This window comes from Eumetopias jubatus, unplaced genomic scaffold, assembly GCF_037043125.1.
Source record: "Eumetopias jubatus isolate StellerSeaLion01/CBP00866 unplaced genomic scaffold, mEumJub1_p1.0 scaffold_5, whole genome shotgun sequence".
In the NCBI taxonomy this organism is placed as follows: Eukaryota; Metazoa; Chordata; class Mammalia; order Carnivora; family Otariidae; genus Eumetopias; species Eumetopias jubatus.
The window spans coordinates 48986852-49008219 of record NW_028274811.1 but is presented as its reverse complement, the minus strand read 5'-3'; the positions used below and the strand labels follow the sequence as shown (position 1 = coordinate 49008219).

Below are 21368 nucleotides of genomic sequence, written 5' to 3'. Positions count from 1 at the left end.
AGGGATTTAATTTTTAATTTTTAAAACAATGTTGGACCTGATTTTTCAGTGGTTTTTAAGTGGTTTAAGAAGTAAACTAGAGGGCAGAGTTGGTAAAGGGGGTCACGGCCTTATTTCTATAGTCAACAGAGAGCAACCGTGACATCTTAATGAGGTTTCAGGAAGACTGTTCTGATGGTAATGAGTGGAAGGGAAGGAAGAGCAAGGAGACGGGAGACCAGCCGTAGACTAGGGCAGCAGCCCAGGCTAGAAATGAAGGCCTGAAAGAGAGCAGTAGCAAAATAAATTAAAAGGAAAACATTTGAGATATGTCATGGATGGAAAATTGGTAGAACAGTGCAACAAATTGGTTTTGCAGAGAAAGAAGAAAAAAGTCAGAATCTAAAATTCTTCTCTAGAGGATACTGATACCAGGGAGTAGAAAAAGAAGTCACAAAACAGGGAAAAGTCTGGGAAACAAAGATAATGAATCAAGCCTTGGCCAGGACTTGGGTTACTAGTGAGATATTCAAACATAGAGAGATGGCCAGTAGGCAGCTGGAGAAAAGAAAAGTAAGCCAGCCTAGAGATACAGATTTGAGAGTCAGAAACAAACATTTGATAATTTTATCACAAAGCAAAGAGTCAGATGAGAGAAATATGATGACACAATACTAGGCTTATATTATTCACATGATAATGGACTGTAGGTTGCAATTTTCTTGGCAAAAAGGAAGGAATTTACTTAGTCTTTCCACAGTTTGAAGTGTTTTTCAGGTTTGAGAGCAACATAAAGGGCAAGCCAACACTATCTGCAGTGGTATCCTTGCACATTTCAACCTCGTAGCAAACACTGATTGCTTTAGGATTATCAAGTTCACCAGAGTCAGTGTAAGTTAAACATTTTGTTTGTCTTACTTTGTATAATAGTAAGCAGCAGAGGAAGATATGCTTTAAACATTTAATATATACTGTTGTTGTTACAAAGAGAAAAAATTCAAACTAATTTCCTAGTAAAGTCGATCTCAAAGTAATGGTGAATAAAACTTACTTTAGACCAGAAATTTTTCTTTTTTTTAGACCAGAAATTTAATCCAACGAAAAGACTAATAGAAAAACTGCTTTCTCCTACCCTTGTTCTCTCCTCAGGGTGGCTCAGCCTAATATCCAGGCCCCTGTGTGAGTTAGGAAAGGGCAAGGGGCCAAGTGCACTGAGCTGCCTTCTACCCCAGAATGCTGTGCTACCAGTGTAATTTCCTGCCAGCCTTCTCAATGGCTTGGGCTTGAAGGAAGCAGCTTCTGCAGCATTCAAAATCATATTAGAGACTTAAATGGCTATAGAAATCTAAGTTCAAAATTCTGATTGTACCATCTCCTAATTACACGGTCTTACACCAGTGATTTAACATTTCTGAGTATTGATTTCTTCCCTTAAATAGGAATAATAACATCTATAGCACGTGATTGTTATAGAGGTTACATAAAATAAGTATTTAGCACAGGTAGCAGAAAGGAAAATAATTACAGTACAGTACAGTACAACATATGCTTTGATAGCCACAGACAGATTAGCATGGAGAGAAGTTAAACTCAGCCTGCGTGGGAGATGGGTAGGGGAGGGAGGTGGAGGGAGTCCAGACTTGATAGTGGAGCTAAATCTTAAAGGAAAAAAATTAACCAAATAAAGGAGAACCTACCCCAAGCAAAAGGAAAAACAGGAGTGGGGGGATTGTGGGGAAGGCACGTGTATGTAAGGGAACTGGACGTCTTTAGAAAACATCATGAAAGGGACTCCAGGCAATTTCCAGATCTAACATTTGTGGTTTTGTCCATTTACAAATATACCCACAGGATCATGACATATGGTATATCTTTCATTTTAATAAGGCACAAATTTGGATCATGAATAAGGCAAGACTAGTGCACTGACATCTAAAGAAGATAACTTCTGAGATATCGAGGTGCCAGAGTGATTGATAATGTTGACGAGGCCTAGGGAACGGCGGTTTTCATATAAAGATGAATTTAATTTTGACATCTAAAGTAGAGATGTTTCCTAAAGGAAATCAAGAATGTGGGATAAAAGCCCAGAAATAATATTCATCTTTGTGTCCTAGAGTTCAGAATATTAGTATACAGGTGGAAGTTGAGAATCCATGGTATCAAATATCTGGAATACTGAAGACAGCAAGAAAAAATTATGACCAGAACGTTTCTTACACATGTCCATTTCAATTCAGTCTTAATGCAATGGGTAGAAGTAGTGTGCTTACTATATGTCCAACATTAGCCTACCAAAATCATCCTCTATGATGAGGGAAGCACATGGATAAAGAATTAAAAACAAGGGTAAAAATAATGTGCTTTTAAGTCAGTGCTATTGTTAGTGTTGGTTAGAAACAGGTAACTATATTAAGCAAATAAGACAGGGCTAAGTTATAGAGTTTTAATTACTACAACAAAACTTCTAACCCTTTAGGTCTCTGTGTTCACTAATTTTCTTTCTTTGTTTTTTTTTAAACACTGCAAAAAGGTAATCTATTTACAGAAGAGTGATTTAAAGGCATTATGATTTTCTTTATAAACAGATGTAAGAACAGGAATTGTCCACTTTTTAAAAAATTCTACATTTCAACCGTCCACTTTTATTTTTTAGAGAGGGAGGAGGTGTGGGGCAGAGGGAGAGGTAGAGAGAATCTTCCGACGTAGGACTCGATCTCACAATGCTGAGATCATGACTTGAACCAAAATCAAGAATCAGACACTTAACCAACTGAGCCATCCAGGTGTCCCTCGACCCTCCACTATTATTATAATCCACTAAAACTGCCTGTATCAATGGCTACCCCCAACCTCCACCCCTTCCCCCATTTCACTCTCCAAACAAATTTCCATTTCTTCATCATCTGAGGGAAGACACCAGAATCTTTGGGAGTAAAAACCCTTGAGGAAGATTTTCTTGGAGTATATTTAACAGATTCACTGCTCTAATATTGTCAAGGCATAGGTGTTTCAGCAATGAGTATTGTGTCAAAAGTGATATTCAGGAAAACCACACTTAAAGGCCTAGGGGAAGCATTGGTGGGGTAGAAGACCAGGAAGCAAGATATAATCCAAATACATGTATGTTATGTGGTTCAAATCCTAGCTCTAGCTATTTACTGGTTGTGTGACTGAGCAAACTACAACTTATCTATACCTTAATTTATTTTGGGGTAAAACTGGGATAATGATAATACCTATCTTAAAGGGCTGTGATGAGAATTAATGACATTAATAAATATAGATAGATAATATTAAAATGAATATAAAAGCTTTGGTCTGTCACTATTTATTATAATAATGATCATAATCATTATCATCTAGCAAACCACTTAAAACAAATAGCAATTAAAATCTGAATTACAAGGTTAAGTCACTTTTTAACTCTAGTTCTAACTGATAAAAAAAAAAAGCCAGGTTAAGAAACCCCACAAAACTCTAATTTCAAGAGAGCATATCATCTTAGGAGTTGCAATTATTACTGACAACAAATCATTTTACAAATCAGTTCAATGAACACTTCCTGACTGTGTACCATGAAAAACATGCTGTGCCGTATATATAGCAGGAGATACAAAAATGAGTGAGAAGAGAGCATATCATCTTAGGAGTTGCAATTATTACTGACAACAAATCATTTTACAAATCAGTTCAATGAACACTTCCTGACTGTGTACCATGAAAAACATGCTGTGCCGTATATATAGCAGGAGATACAAAAATGAGTGAGATATAGACCCTAATATCTTTTAGAATTCAGAACAAAGGGATTAGAATTTTACCTGACTGACTCGATTTACTTCCTCCTCTTCTTCTTCAGCTTCCTCTCCAAATGAAAGTAAACTAAAATTTCTTATTAAAAAAAGGAAAGAAAAAAGGAAATAAGAATGAAAGAAAATTGAGAAAATTAAACAAAACTTATAAATGCTATATTGTCAAGAACAATGCTGTTCCTGTAAAATAGAATTTACAAGAAGAACACATTTTAAATGTTCAGGAATATACAATATGACTTAGTATTCAGCAGAAATATACTAAGGATTGTATTTTCAGTATAATGTTAAGGCATTGGCCTCAGACCACAGATATTTAGTATATTAGATGAAACAAATGACCAAAGATCCATCCTGAGCACTACCATTAAATATATTAAGTCAAGCATGACAGAAATAATTAAGCCTTTTATATTTATAAAAACTGGTTAGCAAAATGGAGTTTTCTGAAAACCTAGTAAATATATAGCCCTGAGAGCACTCCAAATAGGAAGTAACTAATCTTTAAAAATGTCATAATACTTTAAAATTGATGTTACACATTGTCAAAAAAAATATAAACAATAAACTTAACAAAAAAAATGCCCATAGGGAAGAATAAACTGTTTGTCTTCTATGAGCCTTCAAACTAAAGACATCCCAAGGAAGATAAATAATAAGTTATTAAAACTCTCTCAAATACTGAAAAAATAAAAGATTTGGCAACAAGAGGAATTTTTTATTTCAAAACCTAGATGCAATCAATGACTACATCATCCCTAATATATTTGCTATGAATTAAAAACAAAAACAAAAACACCCAGCTTTTGGGCTGTTGTCAAGATAAATAATAGTGATGAAATATTGTATCTGAATATGGTGACTGCGACCTTTAACCCAGAGATAAATTAGTCAAAAGAAAAGAATCAAAAACTTGAATATCAAATACTCCGCTATATAAGAATTTATTTTGCCACAAGACATCAACTGCTTATTGAAATGGTTCCCATTTGACAGTTTATAAAAGCAGCTTAACTTCCTTATACTGTAGGATGTCACGGAAAGAAACAAATGTAATTGAATACCTATGCCACTGGGTGTTTTCAAATTCCCCTGCTCATTTTCTCTTCTTAACAACCAGATGTTGTAATTATAATCTCCATTTTACAAGATGGGGAAACTGAAGCTCAGAAATATGAACACACTTTGCTTCTTATAAATGGAGTCAGGCAGGACTGTATTTGGAACTGTCTGAATCTAACTATGAATACACTAAAATTACTAATAAGGATGCTATAATTCACTAAAAGAAGTTGAAATCTAACTCTCTGATATCTATTTTAATAAAATAGACAAAACTAATAATGTGAAAAATATTGTTCACAAAATACTGAAACTTATTTACTCCAAAACAGGAGTGAAAAGTTAAATTATGTAACCATGCAGTCATTATATCCTTCATACTTGACTTTCCAAGTTTTTTACACGGAGCATATATTAATTGAAAAACAAGTAAAAAAAAAACAAACAAAAATTCTTAACAGCACATTCACATACATAATTGCTACAGTGATCATAAATATTTATTAATACAGATTTCATATAAACATGTGACACAATACTTCTTTAGCTTAAGTTACATACAGTATTTTAATAAAAGAAATGCATATTTAGAAAAAAAAAACCCTCATAATTCAGATATCTTCCTGGTCCACACTGGCCTCCCCCTCACTAGTAAACAGTTGTTACAAAAGGAAACAAAATGAATGAATTTCTATTATTCTATTATTTCTGATTACTTTGTGCCTTTAGGCTTCAATTTCTTTACTTCTTCCTCTGGTTTCTCTTTTTTTGACTTTTTTATTTCTCTTGGAATGATGTCATCAAAAGGATTAAACAAAACCTATGGAAAAAATATTTTGAAAACATTATTCCATTTTTAAAAATTTCACAAGAAATTAAAACCAGTATTTAATTGCGTTAATGTTAACATCTGTATTTTTTGTTCACATAACTATTATAAGTCTAGTGATATATTTACTACATAAAGTACTTCCACTTACATGGCCTCACTGGATTCTCCTGATAATCCTATGTGCAATTAAGTAAAAGGTATTTTATCCTTATTTTACAAAAGGGAAAAATATTCAAGAAAATATAATACCTAGTAAGCAAGACAAACTCAGAGTTTTGACCCCAAATCAAATGCTTCCAAGGACCTTATTTCCTCAATGAAGGGTCACTCTGAAATTACCTAGGAAGGCACTTCATTGAACTAAATAAGCCTAATTCTTCTAACTTTCCCTTATAAGTCAAGGTTTTCATACATTGGATTATCAGCTAAAGTCTCACCTTTGAAATCAAAACCTTCAATTAAAAAAAAAATTCTTAATCAGAAATTGTGCCTAAATTACAGAGATAAAATCTGAATTGTGATGTTAATTTAGTATAAAGCCTTTATCCAGTAGTTTAAAAATACTAACAGCCTGCTTCTCTTACATGATAGTTTAACTGCTATATCTTAGACATCATGTTCCTACCTCACAGCTTCTTATTCTGTGTGGATTACGTGGTCTTTCTTCCTCATCTACGTCAACTTCTGTCAACCGCAGCATGTTATATACTGTATCCCCTGTGACCTATCAAAGAAAAAAGAAAACTTAACTGTAAACTCTTATATTCATTCTTGGAAATAAGGGAGGGCTTCTGAAAATATTTTCCGATAATTAAAAGGAAATCTCTTATTTTTATATAGGAGCCTATGCATTAAATAATGCAAATAAAGCAACTTCATCTTCAGGGGAAAAAGCAGAAAGGGAGTTCAATCCCTCAATAACATTTTTAGAAAACTTCCAACATATATTTAACATCAGGTTTTATTAAAAGTGAAAATATAATGCCAAGTAACCTCGTACTGAATGACAACTTTTCATTCAAACAAAATAAACAAATTCAGATTTTAGAATTGGGTGGAACAAGCAAATAACAATATCATACGTAAGTGCTTTGCAGACATTATCTTCTTATAGTCTCACAAACATCCTAAAAGCAGGTACTGTCATTATCCTCCTTCTCTAGATAAGAAAACTGAAATTCAAAGACGTTACGGAACCAACAGTGACAGGCTTTCTGAATTCTTATCACTATGCTATACTGTGTCTCTAATGTGAAAGGTATATATTAGCAATTGTAAAAAGCGGTGCAGAATGACAATATAAATATCACTTTATTATATGCTTTCATTTTTTTTAAAAATAGGAAGGAAAATCTATGAACATCAGACAACCTGTGTTGTAGTGGTTCAAATGTACCTATTTCTTAACCTATGTTTTTAAGTTTTAGGCAACCATATTGTATTGCATGTTTTCAGCATGGGTCCTTTCATTCAACATTTCTCAGCAGTTTTAAAATAATATCAGTTTTCCAGTTGTGCTGTTTTTTTCCCTTTCATCCTCACAAAGTCCAGTTTTGCCTAGACTGTGGGGAAACCATTCCTATTGAACCAGTAGAGGGAGCTATACATAGTGATGTCTAACATGCCCAAGACTTAAACAGGTGGGAATATATTTTTTAGAAGGGAGAGTGAAAAAACAAAACCTCAGAATCCCCTTTTAAAGAAAGATGTTAAATGTGAGCACGATTAAATAGGTACAACCCAAAGTAATATTTCAGGTAAAAAGTTTTAATATTAACATGACTTCCACTTTAAGGGAATTCATCATCGACAAAAATAAACTTTAAACTACTAAATGTTGTGACCTAGATAATACCTAGGTTTCTGAAAACATAAAAACAATATCAGATGAGCGACACAGTAGCTAAAATCATTAGTATGATGTTGGAAAAAAATTTTTAAAGTCATAATCAATGACTTATTTGAAACTTACAAATAAAAAATTAAGGTGGTCCCTCATAGTTCACTGTAAAAGGAATATATTCCATCAGTTTTAGAAATAATAAACAAAATCCCAGGAAATATTTTTATGAGGGCAGCTTCTAGATAAATTGGTCATATGTATCACAGAAGCTGAAGATAACTGGACACAAACCTTTCCAAAAATGGTATGCTTATTGTTGAGTTCATCTGCTCGACCCAGTGTAAAGAAAAACTGGCTGCCATTATCATGAGGACCAGCATTTGCCATGGCAACCAGTCCTCTCCGATTAAAACGTAACCGTGAGTGGAATTCATCCTGAAGCATTAAAAAAAAAAAAAAGTTTAGTATATGATCTCAGTTATAAGGGTCTTCATATTCAGTTAACAAGGTTCTATACAACTTCTAATAAAAAATGCTAAAGTTTTATTTAACTGATTTTCAAGTATAATCAAATCCAATACTTACTTCCCTTCAGTACTGTTAAACTTGACTTCACTAGCCTGTAAGCATCTTCTAAACATCCTCAACCACAAATTTATCCTATTTTATGGGAAAGCTGCCTATTTACATGGAAAAAGGGCACTCAAAGGGGAAGAGATTTCTAAGTCATTCCCCTATTCCCATCCCTCAAAGTTATCTAACTTTTTAGAATGTTCTATTTTTTTCTCCAAAAAAACTACCTTTGAGTCATTGCAGGGTCTTCAACGACTGCCCCTCCACACTCCATTTTAAAGGTCATGAAAAAATGGCTTTCTTCTTGTCTTTTTTTTTCTTTGAAGATCTTATTTATTTATTTGACAGACAGAGACACAGCGAGAGAGGGAACATAAACAAGGGGAGTGGGAGAGGGAGAAGCAGGGCTTCCCATGGAGCAGGGAGCCCAATGTGGGGCTCGATCCCAGGACCCTGAGATCATGACCTGAGCCGAAGGCAGATGCTTAACGACTGAGCCACCAGGCCCCCCTTTCTTCTTGTTTTTTAATTCAAGGAATCTACTATAATCGTGCTATGTGCTTTACTCTGTTTTTTTAAAGGTCTTTGTTGAATATTTTCTGAACTGGCACTGGTCCCATTTGCCAGTTTTCCAAAGAACCAGAGCAAGCCTCTCTAAGGTGGATTTCCTGCTATGGTAGAGCTACATAACATACATTAGTCTCTTAGTTAACAAGGTTCTATACAACTTCTAATAAAAAATGCTAAAGTTTTATTTAACTGATTTTCAAGTATAATCAAATCCAATACTTACTTTCCTTCAGTACTGTTAAACTTGACTTCACTAGCCTGTAAGCATCTGAATTTCTATCCAGACCTGATACTAGACTCGTTTATAATATAGCCATATGATGTAATCAGTGCTTTTCAGAAAAAAAGTTATTTTTTCCTTAATAAATAACTGTCAAAGCTTTGAGCTCAGAGAGTCATAAACTTGGGATGCCTGGGTGGCTCAGTTGGTTAAGCATCTGCCTTAGGCTTAGGTCATGGTCCCAGGGTCTTGGGATTGAGACCCACATCAGGTGCCTTGCTCAGCAGGGAGCCTGATTCTCCCTCTACCTCTACCTGCCGCTCCCCCTGATTGTGCTCTCTCTCTCCCTCTTTCTCTCTCTGTGACAAATAAATAGAATCTTAAAAAAAACAAAAAACAAACAAAAAAGAGTCATAACTCTTTATACTGTATCAAAAATTGCCTAATTGAAAAACTTAACAAGATAACGATATTACATAATAAGCAAAAATCTCAATTTAGAAAGGAATTATGAGAAAGCGCAATTCTGTTACATCAAACAATAGAATAAACAAATGCTTCCTACTAGGTGGAAGATCTAAAATCATGAGACATCTCAATTTGGTAAAATACAAAATAGTTTTTTAGTGATATTTGAGACTTTTTTATTATAACCATTCCTCATTTTCTAAGGCCATTATCATCTGAAAATTAAAGCAAACAGTTCAAGTATTTTTCTCAAGAATCACACAGTGACCCAGTAAAAAATTAAAAGAAAGTCCAGACCCTCTAGCTCATTAGTATAAACATGATGTATTCAAAAATTCTCATATTTTAAGAGCTACTGATGTTTATTCATTCAAAGAACGATATTGGTACCATCAGATTAATAAATAACCTACCTTGTAGTTTTTATTTGAACCCACTATTATTAACTATGATAATCTTTTTTTTCTTTTTAGATCTATGTAGGCAGTTAACAAATCACTGACCTATTCTTGATTAATATACTTTTTTCTAACTTTTTTTATACTAATTCTTCTGTCCCATTGTGATTTCCTGTTATGGCATGCATTTTAGGCTACAAAGGTCTGTCATGCATAATTAAGAATGAATTCTGCTTTGGACTGAATTGCGTCTCCCCAAAATTCATACAATGAAGCTCTAACCCCCAGTGTGACTGTATTGCAGATAGGGCCTGTAAGGAGATAAGAGTTAAATGATGTCGTAAGTGTGAAACCCTAATCCAGGAGTGCTAGTGCCCTTATAAAAAGAGGAAGAGACACCAGAGCTCGCTCTCTCTACCATGTGAAGACACAGCAAGGAGGTGGCCATCTGCAAGCCAGGAAGAGACCATTCACCGGAAACTGAATGCCAGTACTGTATGTCTTAGCCTCCAGAACTGTGAGAAATAAATTTCTGTTGTTTAAGCCAACCCATCAGTGGTATTTTATTATAACGGTCCAAACAGATTAATATAAATTCCATATAGTGTGAAATAAAATATTTTAAAATAGGATGGCATATGAAATGTTCTAAAAATCTTTTATATTTACAGAGTTCCAGAGATCAGATATTGTCAGATATCAAGAATTATGTTATATAGTTTTTTTCTGACTCACATTTTCCTCATGACCACCTGCAGCTCCACCTAAATTCAATCTAGCATAAAAGTTAGCAATAAGACAACTTAGAATGCTTGATAGGGGAAGTGCTGCTCTTATACCTGTATAATCCTAAACATGTGATAGGTACCAGATTTTGTGCACTAATGTGAAATGCATTTTTTTCACGTGGGGCACAGTCATTTTCGATTAAGCAATCCAAACTGATTTGCAAATAAATAACAATAAAAATTCAGTTTCACCTTGAATGGGGCTCCATAGATAGACTCTCCACCAGTCCCTGTGCCAGTAGGATCTCCCCCTTGGACTATAAAACCAGGTACAACTCTATGAAAAATGGTGTTGTCATAATATGCTGAAAGAAATTTAAAATAATTTAGCAAAGTCTAAAACAAAGTGTATAGCTTTCAGAGTTAATATAATTAGAGTCACAGGATTTTTTTCTCAGACTATTAAATAGGCTCGTAATTCAAACCCTTTCTTCCCTACTTACTATAAAATGTCTACCCCAAACAGCACAATTTCTACAAAAAGCATGGTTGTTGTTGTGTTGTAATTATTTCCAGGATTCTCTCCAACTCCAGATTACAGTTTATGTATAAATATGTTATTTGGAAGCTATAAATATACGAGAGGGATCATATACAATCTCCCAATAGTACTTATTATCTGGAACCTGAAATCATTAAGGATACTTCACCAAGAAGAAGTTGTATGTGGCAGAAGTATGGCATCTCAGTGAGGTAAATCCTGAGCCAAGAAGTTGGTGGGGGCAGAAGGGCAATATTTACGGTTTGACAGAATCAGAGAGCTTATATTAAAAGGAAAATATATGTAGAATATATGTGTAGCCCTGAAGGAAGTGCTGAATAAGCAAAACCTATTATTGTTGTAAAAACAAACAAACAAAAAACATGTAGCAGCAGAGTAGGTGGGAGATGGTGTTGATTACTGAGTGTAGCCCTAGCTCAGTCACATGCTTAAGGATTGCAAAGCAGAAAGATGGAGAAAAAGCGTAGTTCCCTGAAAGCTTCACTGAGCTGCAGAACTGCCTGACACCAGATTTCTTATCATACAGGATTATAAATGTCTTTATTATGTAAATAATATTGAGCTGAGTCTTCTCTTGCACCTAAACACAACCTAACTCACTCAATGACAAAGACAAATCAAGTGCCTACTTTATGAGTCAAAACAAGACTATGGTTTATCATAATTCATAAAGTACTATAATACAGCCACTGTATTATAATGTAAATAAATGTAAATAAATATAATTATTTACATTTGCAAGATCTATCTGGACCTAAAATCCATACTTTAAAGCTATATTGGCAAGAGATCCCCAGTGCAAAGAAGTGCTCCTTGGTTAAATACAGAAACTGTAAAAACAGTCTAGAAGTATCTCTCCTATAAGTAACCATTTACTCAGAGTAGGTTAAAACTATGCAGCATTCAGGAGTTCTGAGTCATGCATCTTGTTGGCTGGCTAGCCTTAAACATACTTCTCCCACCCTTTTCTTAAAAATGGAGATATAATTGACATTTAACATTACAGTGGTTTCACGTGTACAACATGATTCAATATATGTTTATACTGTGCAGTGTTCACCACAGTTAAGTCTAACATCCAGCACCTCACATAGTTACAAATTCCTTTTTCTTGCCATGAGAACTTTTAAGATCTACTTTCTTACCAACTTCCAAATATGCAATACAGTATTTTTAACTATTGCCCACGATGATGTACATATAATTTTCTCATTATAAAATATTATAAATTAACTCACAGTATTGTTTTGAAGATTAAATAAGATAATATGGAGGTAATCTATAAATTTTCAAGTCCAACAAAAATGCCAGGTCAAACTTTAATATTTTCACTTAAATTCTACAAATTTAAATATATAACATACCCCAGTCTATATCAGAAAGCTTTGGTCCCTAATATGCAGTCAATCAACATTTTGATCAGATCTGCTTTTTCAAAAGATCACTCAAACTCAGTAAGAAGAATGGAATGGAAACGACAAAGGCTAGAGTGAGAAGCAACTATTGTCCCAAGAGTAAAACCTGACTGTGACTTATACGGAGGTGCACATATTTAAGAATTCTCTAGGAAGCAGGGTCTATAAGACTCAGTAATCTATTAGATGTGAGGGAAGGGGGACATGAAAGAGATCTTCATTACTTGTGCTTTCAGATTTTAAAATTACCCATCTTACTCCTTTTTCCTATTTCCTGTTAAGCCCTTCAATTGGCTTTTTACTTTAAACTTTTTTAATTTTCCTAATTATACTCTTGTTAGATGAATGAAGTTATTATAATACTATATATATTGAGTAGGGACTTTCTATAATTTCTCTACACCATAATTTTGTATTTAATCTACTACAGCTAAAATTTTAAATGTCCACAAAATTCATCTCCACTATTTCTATTTCCATATAACATATTAATAATACTGCTGAACTATGCATTTATGGTTGTCCTTCTAGCTTACTATGTACCATAATAGATTATATTGCCCGCAATGTTTGACTTCTTAAATGTTTATGTATCATTCCCATAAGTATTTTGAAGAAAGAGGTTTTATAACTTCATTATGTGTATTCATAATAGTCTCCTGATTTTTCTCCACTATTGAAGAAAGAAATTTTCATGTATCTTAAATATTAAATTTCCTATTTGGCTGCTGTGGTTCTGGTATTTTCCATTATATTTGTATTTCTGGCTATACAGTATATGGATATCATAATATACTTTGTCTAATTGTATTTCTGCCAAGTATAATATAGGAATTTACATCTGCATTTTTAAGTGATTTATGTGTATTTCTTCCAGAATCTGGTGTTTCTGTTTAATTTTATAAATACTTTAAGGAATAACTTTTTATTTAAAATTCATTTGTTATCTGTCTGCCCTATTTATTTTAGCCTCTTTGTTTTTTTAAACAAATATTTCTGCTTCCCACTTTGTTTTGCTAACCTAAAATTTTATTCCTTCCTCAAACTTCAGAGGAACCAAGAAAATTATCAAAAGCAACAAGCTTCCCTTTCCTTCTAGCTTCTTAAACCTTTTCTTAAACTTAAATTTTTTTAAATTTTCACTCACTTTTAAATGTTTACCTATTCCCCAAAAGCTGAAATCCAAGATTAAGTCTATGTAACTATAGATCTTTCATTTTCATAAAAACTAAAAACTTCCCCCAGACACAGAATGATGAATTCTGTATGATATCACTTGTATGTGGAATCTAAAAATGTCAAACTTTGGGCACCTGGGTGGCTCAGTCGTTAAGCGTCTGCCTTCAGCTTAGGTCATGATCCCAGGGTCCTGGGATTGAGCCCCACATCTGGCTCCCTGCTCTGCGGGAAGCCTGCTTCTCCCTCTCCCACTCCCCTTGCTTGTGTTCTCTCTCTTGCTGTGTCTCTCTCTGTCAAATAAATAAATAACATCTTTTAAAAAAAAAATGTCAAACTCATAGAACTGGAGAGTAAAATAGTAGTTGCCAGGTGCTGGTGGGTGAGAAAAATGGGGAGATGTTGGTCAAAAGGTATAAATTTCTTTTTAATTTTTTAAAGATGTTATTTCTTTATTTGAGAGTGAGCGAGCGAGAGAGAGAGAGAGAATGAGAAGGGGGAGGGGGTGAGGGAGAAGGAGAAACTGACCCCCTGTGGAGTAGAGAGCCCAACCTGACCCGGGGCTCCAACCCAGGACCCTGGGATCATGACCTGAGCTGAAGGCAGATGCTTAACTGACTGAGCCATCCAGCCACCCCATAAATTTTTAATTATAAAATGAATAACTTCTGGGGATCCAATGTACAGCATGGAAGTTATAATTAACAGTACTGTGTTGTATACTTGAAATTCACTAAGAGAGTAGATCTCAAGTGTTCTCACCACACATACACTCACAAGGTAACTATGTAAGGTGATGGATATGTTACTTAACTTGATTGTGATAATCATTTCACAGTGTATATGTGTCTTAAATCATCACATTGTACACTTAAAAAAATCATGTACATCCTAAATATATACAATTTTCATTTGTCTATAATACCTCAGCAAAGCTAAAAAAACAACTAAAAACTTCCCTTTAACTGCCATATATATGTCATGTTCCACCTTCCTGGTTTTTACTCATTTCCTTTTTAATTCTGGAAATCAACCCTTTTTGAAGTAAATACTGATATGAATGTTTTAAGATTTAGAAATATCATGACTTGTTTAAATCATAGAATTAGTGAATTAAAATGGGGTTCTCTAAATTGTATTTTTAAAACCCTGACTTTAATTTGGGAGTATCTTCATTTAAATTAGTCTTCTCAGGCTTCTTGTTAGCTTTTGCAGTAATAATTCTGTCTTTCACCTGTTCAATTTAAGAGAATTGCTCTAGTTATTTTTCTTATGATTTTCCTATTCTTTTTTCTGTCTCCTTGTATTCTTATAAGTAGGGGAATAATTTTTTGTTGTTCCAATTAAGTTCCACCATGACCTAACTTAAGAACTTTATTTCTTCTTCACTATCATATTATATCCAGATGTTTTCTGTTTCTTCCATTCACCTGGTCATGGATTATTAATTACCGTTCACTCTTTCTAATGTTTTTGTACTTTCACTCTTCCCCTGTAAAATCTGAGCTTTTGAGTCTTCAAAACTTCTTTCCAGAAACAAGTCTGACTTCTCTGTGTCTACTGTGTTTCTTGGTTCTGTTGATAGTTATTTGAGGCTTCTCTGTACTATCTGTCTGACTCAATTTCCTTCCTGCCTGCCATAGCAATTATTAATAATGGTCTTTGCAGATGTAGTTCTATTTTTTTTGGCAGTTTTTTTTTGGGGGGGGTCTGTGTATTTTTATATCTTAAATCTCCCCCTGGTAATTATCTATTTGTGTAATTATTATTTGGAGAGCTCTTGCTGTACCCTCTTACTGGTTATATTAGGTTCTCTTTCACACCTTGCTTTTGACTCAAAATGCTGTTTTCTGATACCTGATTAACCTTGTCTGTCCCTACAAATCAGATATAACTTAAAAAGACAATGATTGCCATCACTGGAGATATTCGAAACCATACTCAATGTATTCTAAAAGTCAACAAGTTACAAAAATATTTAGAATGTTTAGTTCTATAAGGGAATATTCTGAAGAAGAAAACACTCAAGTGGATGTATAATTCTGTAAAGTTTAGTGAATGAAAAATAGTCACTTTGTGTCTCAATCTAAAATCATACTGGAAACATTGATAATGACATCACTGAATGCTGGATGGAAGGCTTCATGGAGAAGATGGAATTCTCGACAGAGATTTAAAAGTGGGTAGACTTAAACAGTAAAGAAGGAAAGAAAAAGTATTCCGAAAAGGAGACTGAGGTTATGAATGAAGATATGAGGATGTGTGAAAGTGAAAATGGGAAGGGACTGCTCAGGAAATAAAAATAATAGTCAAGTGAAAGAAACCATATGGTTATTTAGTGCAATGAAAAACAAAGTTGGAAAGCTAGGAAGCCAAGCCGTCTGAGGATTCAGCTGCCAGATGAATAAATAAGAGGGTAAACATATTAAAGATGACAGAGAGAAAGACCAGGTAAAAGGCAATCACAATTATGCAGGTGAAAGTCAAGGCAATCTGGTTTAGTTATAGCTGGCAGAGGAAGACAGGAGTAAAGTCCACTAGGCACTTGGATATGTAAATTAAAGTGAAGAAGAGAGGAAATGGCTGGAATTCTAAATTTGATAGTTACTTGGATAGAAGTAACAACTGAAGGGTAAAGAAAATGGAGAACTCAAGGCAATCTTAGGGAGTACCTTTAGAGGATGAAAGAAGTGGGGAATAGACAAAAAGATAAAAAAGGATCAAAGTTTTACTGGTGAGATAAATTTCTCTGCTAAAGATACATAGATTTGAAAGACAGTCTTTATTTCCTCTCTCTATTTCCTGACAGAGTAGCTCAACACCATATCACTCATATCAACTCCTATCATTCATCACCACCATTTAACAGCAGGCTTCAGTGTTGTGGAAAGACACACTTCAGTTTATTTGTAAATTAATAAAATTTCTCCTACAGAATAAAACTCAAGAGTTATGATTACCTTCCAAACAAAGCTGAATGAAATTTCTGCAAGCTTTAGGAGCTTCTTTTGACCACAACTCTATGTCAATATCTCCAGCTGTAGTTTTCAATAAAACCTGTAGAAAGAATATAATATCATTATATTAAATTATCATTTTGGCTTGATAATTAGTTGAAAGGCTGCTCAATTTGAAGCATTCATTAATGAGTTTTCAATTTTAAAGTTAAAATTAAAATTAAAAACTTTGCTGGGCTTTTCTTGGTATACTCAAAAAGTACAACAGGGAAAATACAATCTCTTCAACAAATGGTATTGGAAAAACTGGACAGCTAGATGCAAAAGAATGAAACTGGACCATTTTTCTTTTACCATACATAAAAATAAGCTCAAGATGGATTAAAAACTTAAATGTGAGGCCTGAAACCATAAACCTCCTAAGGGAAAGACAGTAATTTGTCACTGGATTTAGCAACATTTTTGTAGATAATGTCTCTTCAGGCAAGGGCAACAAAAGCAAAAATAAACTATTGGGATTACATCAAAATAAAAAGCTTCTGCACAGCAAAGGTAACTATCAGCAATACGAAAAGGTAACCTAATGAATGGGAGAAGATATTTGCAAATGATATATCTGATAAGGAGTTAATAACCAAAATACATAAAGAATTTATACAACCCAACACCAAAACAAACACCAAATAATCTGATTAAAAATGGGTAGAGGACCTAAACAGACATTGTTCCAAAGAAGACATACAGATGGCCAACAGACACATGAAATGGTGCTCAAATCAGTTGAGCAATGCAAATACTCAAGGAAATGTAAACCAAAACCACAATGAGATGTTACCTCACACCTGTGAGAATGGCTAGGATCAAAAAGACAAGAAATAACAAATGTTGGCAAAGATTTAGAGAAAAAGGAACACTCATGCACTGTTGGTAGGAATGCAAACTGCTGTAGCCACTGTGAAAAGCAGTATAGAGGTTACTTAATAAATTGAAAATAGAATTACCATATGATCCAGTGATTCCATTACTGAGTATTTACCCTAAGAAAATAAAAACACTAATTTGAAAAGATATATGCACCCCTATGTTTATAGCAGCAGTAATTATAATAGCTAAGATATGGAAGCAACCCAAGTGTCCATCCATAGATGAATGGATAAAAGAAGCGGTATAGATGTGTGTGTGTGTATGTGTGTGTACATGTATATATGTAAATGTACATGTATATATACAAAGATACACACACATATATATGTGGTAGTAGAATATTAGTCATATAAAAGAATGAAATATTGCCATTTAAAGCAATATGGATGGAGAAAGATGGTATAACAATGCTAAATGAAGTAAGTCCAACACAATAAGAAAAATACATATGTTCTCACACATATGTAGAATTTAAGAAACAAAACAAACAGAAAAAAAGAAAAAAAAAACCTCAGACCCTTAAATACTGAGAACAAAACGGTGGCTGTCAGAGGGGAAGTGGGGGTGGTGAGATAGATAAAGAGGATTAAAGAATACATTTATTTTGAGCAGTGAATACTGTATAGAATTGTTGACTCATTCTACCATTCACCTCAAACTAATGTAACACTGTATGTTAATTATACTTCGATAAAAAAATTCATTCAATATAAGTCATTACACATTTATATCTTTCAAATACCATTTTTAGAAATCATTTAGGACTTAAGAAAAAATAGCATTACCTTTTTTAATCAGAAAAACTTACTCATTTAAAAATCAATCATTTAAACTCGCTTTAATTAAGATTCTTGCAGCTTTTCTTCCAATAATATTGGCATAGCAAATTAAGAAATTAAAGAACAATGAACCCATGAAATTGTGACACCATAAGACAATTTTACAATTATCTTTTTACATATAAACACTCTACTTTCTCATTCAAAATCATGCCATTCCTGGAGCACCTGGATGGCTCAGTCAGTTAAGTGTCTGACTCTTGATTTTGGCTCAGGTCATGATATCAGGTCATGAGAGTGAGCCCCACACCAGGCTCCATGCTCAGTGGGGAGTCTACTTGAGATTTTCTCTCTCTCTCTCTCCCTCTGCCCCCAGCCCCCACTCTCTCTCTTAAAAAAAAAAAAATCATGCCATTCCTAATTTACAATGAAACATTCTTAATCTAATTTTAGGTTAGTATATTACTAAAATGTATTCTCAAAATCACCATCTATAGTCAATGGAATCCTTTGATAGCCTCTTTTCTACCAGCTCATGAAGGTAAGGACTTCTAACTTGGCTTGGCATGAAACAGTACCCAAAAGAAATACTCTATCATGGGCAGCACCTGGGTGGCTCAGTAGGTTAGGCGTCTGCCTTCAGCTCAGGTCATGATCTTGGGGTTCTGGGATCAAGCCCTGCATCAGGCTCCCCGGTCAGCAGGGAGTCTGCTTCTCCCTCTCTCTCCCCGCAAGCTGGTGCACATGCACATGCTCTTGCTCTCTCAAATAAATAAATAAAATCTTAAAAAAAAAGAAAGAACAAAAGAAAGAAAAAAAAAGAAAGAAAGAAAGAAAAGAAAGAAGAAAGAAAGACTCTACCATGACAAACCAACCCAACTGGATTCTCATTTTCTTGGGAGGTATATTTCTGGGATGTAAACTGAGTGGCTGAGTAACTCCCTAGATTGTATCTAGAACACTGGGTGACACCTTCAGATGTTGCATGATAACTGGTGTATATCCCAATCCTAAAAGTACAGTATATCTAAAAAGACAATGTACTGTCTTACCTATTATCCCCTTGTATACTTGAAATAAAATATTACTGTTAAAGGGAACCTACACGTCTTCTCTCCCTTGCAACTCTAATACAATGATTCCAAATTTTTCAAAGTATGCATCCCCATTAGCAAAGAAGAAAAGGGAAGTGGGAAGGGAGGTAAGGAATTGGGCACACAGAGTCCTCAAATATGTACATTTTTTTTCTCTAGTATTTTAAGGGTCACAGAAGATAAACATTTCAAAGGATTACATAAAAATAGTATTTTTAAATAGTTCTTAATCTTCTTTACTAGTGGTAAATTGAAACTTTTTTTTAAATAACAGCATTACTGAGATATAATTCACATACCAAAAAATTCACCTTTTTAAAGTGATTTTTAGTACCATGACCACTATCTAATTCCAGAACATTTCATCACCCCCAAAAGAAACCGCGTCTCCATTAGCAGTCACTCCCTATTTCCTCCTACTCCTATCCCTTGGCAACCACTAATCTACTTTTTCTATCTATGGGTTTGCCTATTGAACTTTTCATATAAGTGGAATCATACAGTATGTGGCTTTTTTTATCTGGCTTCTTTCATTTAGTATAATGTTTTCAAATTGTATAGGTCCATCTTCCTGTTCTATACACTCAGCTTTTAAATGTCCTGAAAATAACAATGGCTTTATATTCTTACTTATAAATATGTCAAGGCACAATATACATTTAAGACAAAGTTCGCCATTAACAATAATTAGAAATCTACATTTCAAATAATTTTCATAATAATTTCTGATTTTTGACATACTTCCCATGCTGAGGTATCAGCTCTACCATTTTCTTATGGTTTGCCTATGTTTACATTATTAATATTATTTTTAATATGAAATTTGTAAGGACTGGTTTAGTTAATCCAGATACCATGAACTGTAAATCCATTTAGCAATGCATTAGGAAAAATTACATCATGATATATAAAAAGCGACTGAATGACTAACTGAATTTATATGTTCCTTTTTATATATAAAATATTACATTTAAACAAGAAAGAAGAAAATAAATACAAACAGAAGAACATAGATTTTTCTCCCTGCATCTCATGCATGGTTTTACATAGCCCCTAAAGTGTACACTCACTGGTTTAGAAACCACTGCTCTAAAGAACAAGCCAATGTACATCATCCCTCCCTTCATAGTCTGTGGAGTCAGGTTGCTCAAATGCCAATACTGACCTTTCCACTTAAGGTAGCTTTGTTACTTTGGACATGATATCTAATATATGTGTTACTCAACTTCCTTATCTAAAAATAGGGACAATAATATTCTTATGTTTGTTGTGAGGACAAAATGATTTATTCTACACAGACTGCTTTGAACAGTACCTGACAAATAGTAAATGCTCAAAAAATGGTAGCTATTATTGTTGTAATTATTATTCTTACGTAATTTTTTTTTGGCTACAGTCAACTTATACCTAGTAAAAAGAATGCATACACGGAGGCACCTGGGTGGCTCAGTTAAGCAGCATCTGCCTTTGACTCAGGTCATGATCTCAGGGTCCTGGGATTGAGCCCCATATCAGGCTCCCTGTTCAGTGGGGAGTCTGCTTCTCCCTCTCCCCACTGCTCCTGCTCTCTCTCTCTCTTAAAAAAAAAAAAAAAAGAATGCATACATGGTTGGGCCCCCTTGCCTACCAGACTTTCTTAATCTTTCCACTGATAAAATACTGAATTAAAAAAGAAGGCACGTGTGGTCAACTAATCTTCAATAAAGCAGGAAAGAATATCCAATGGAAAAAAGATAGTCTCTTTAACAAATGGTGTGGGAAAATTGGACAGCAACATGCAGAAGAATGAAACTGGACTACTTTCTTACACCACACACAAAAATCAACTCAAAATGGATGAAAGATCTAAATGTGAGACAGGAATCCATGGAAATCCTAGAGGAGAACATACGCAGTAACCTCTTCGACATCGGCCACAGCAACTTCTTTCAAGACACATCTCCAAAGGCAAGGGAGACAAAGGCAAAAATGAA

The 21368-nt window shown here is 34.2% G+C and overlaps 1 protein-coding gene across 3 annotated transcripts in view; it reads right to left on the bottom strand.

Moving 5' to 3' along the window:
- CWC27 (CWC27 spliceosome associated cyclophilin) overlaps positions 1–21368 on the bottom strand; it is a 208757-nt gene that overhangs the window by 182837 nt on the left and 4552 nt on the right. For 2 of the 3 annotated variants that reach the window (XM_088023327.1, XM_028123881.2), the window contains exons 2-7: positions 16602–16698; positions 10741–10853; positions 7823–7966; positions 6314–6412; positions 5573–5676; positions 3804–3873 (exon numbers count right to left, since the gene is read on the bottom strand). In XM_088023327.1, the coding sequence (XP_087879453.1) occupies positions 3804–3873; positions 5573–5676; positions 6314–6412; positions 7823–7966; positions 10741–10853; positions 16602–16698 (627 nt within the window). The remainder of the gene's footprint in view (positions 1–3803; positions 3874–5572; positions 5677–6313; positions 6413–7822; positions 7967–10740; positions 10854–16601; positions 16699–21368) is intronic. The other variant, XM_088023328.1, reaches the window with a different exon arrangement.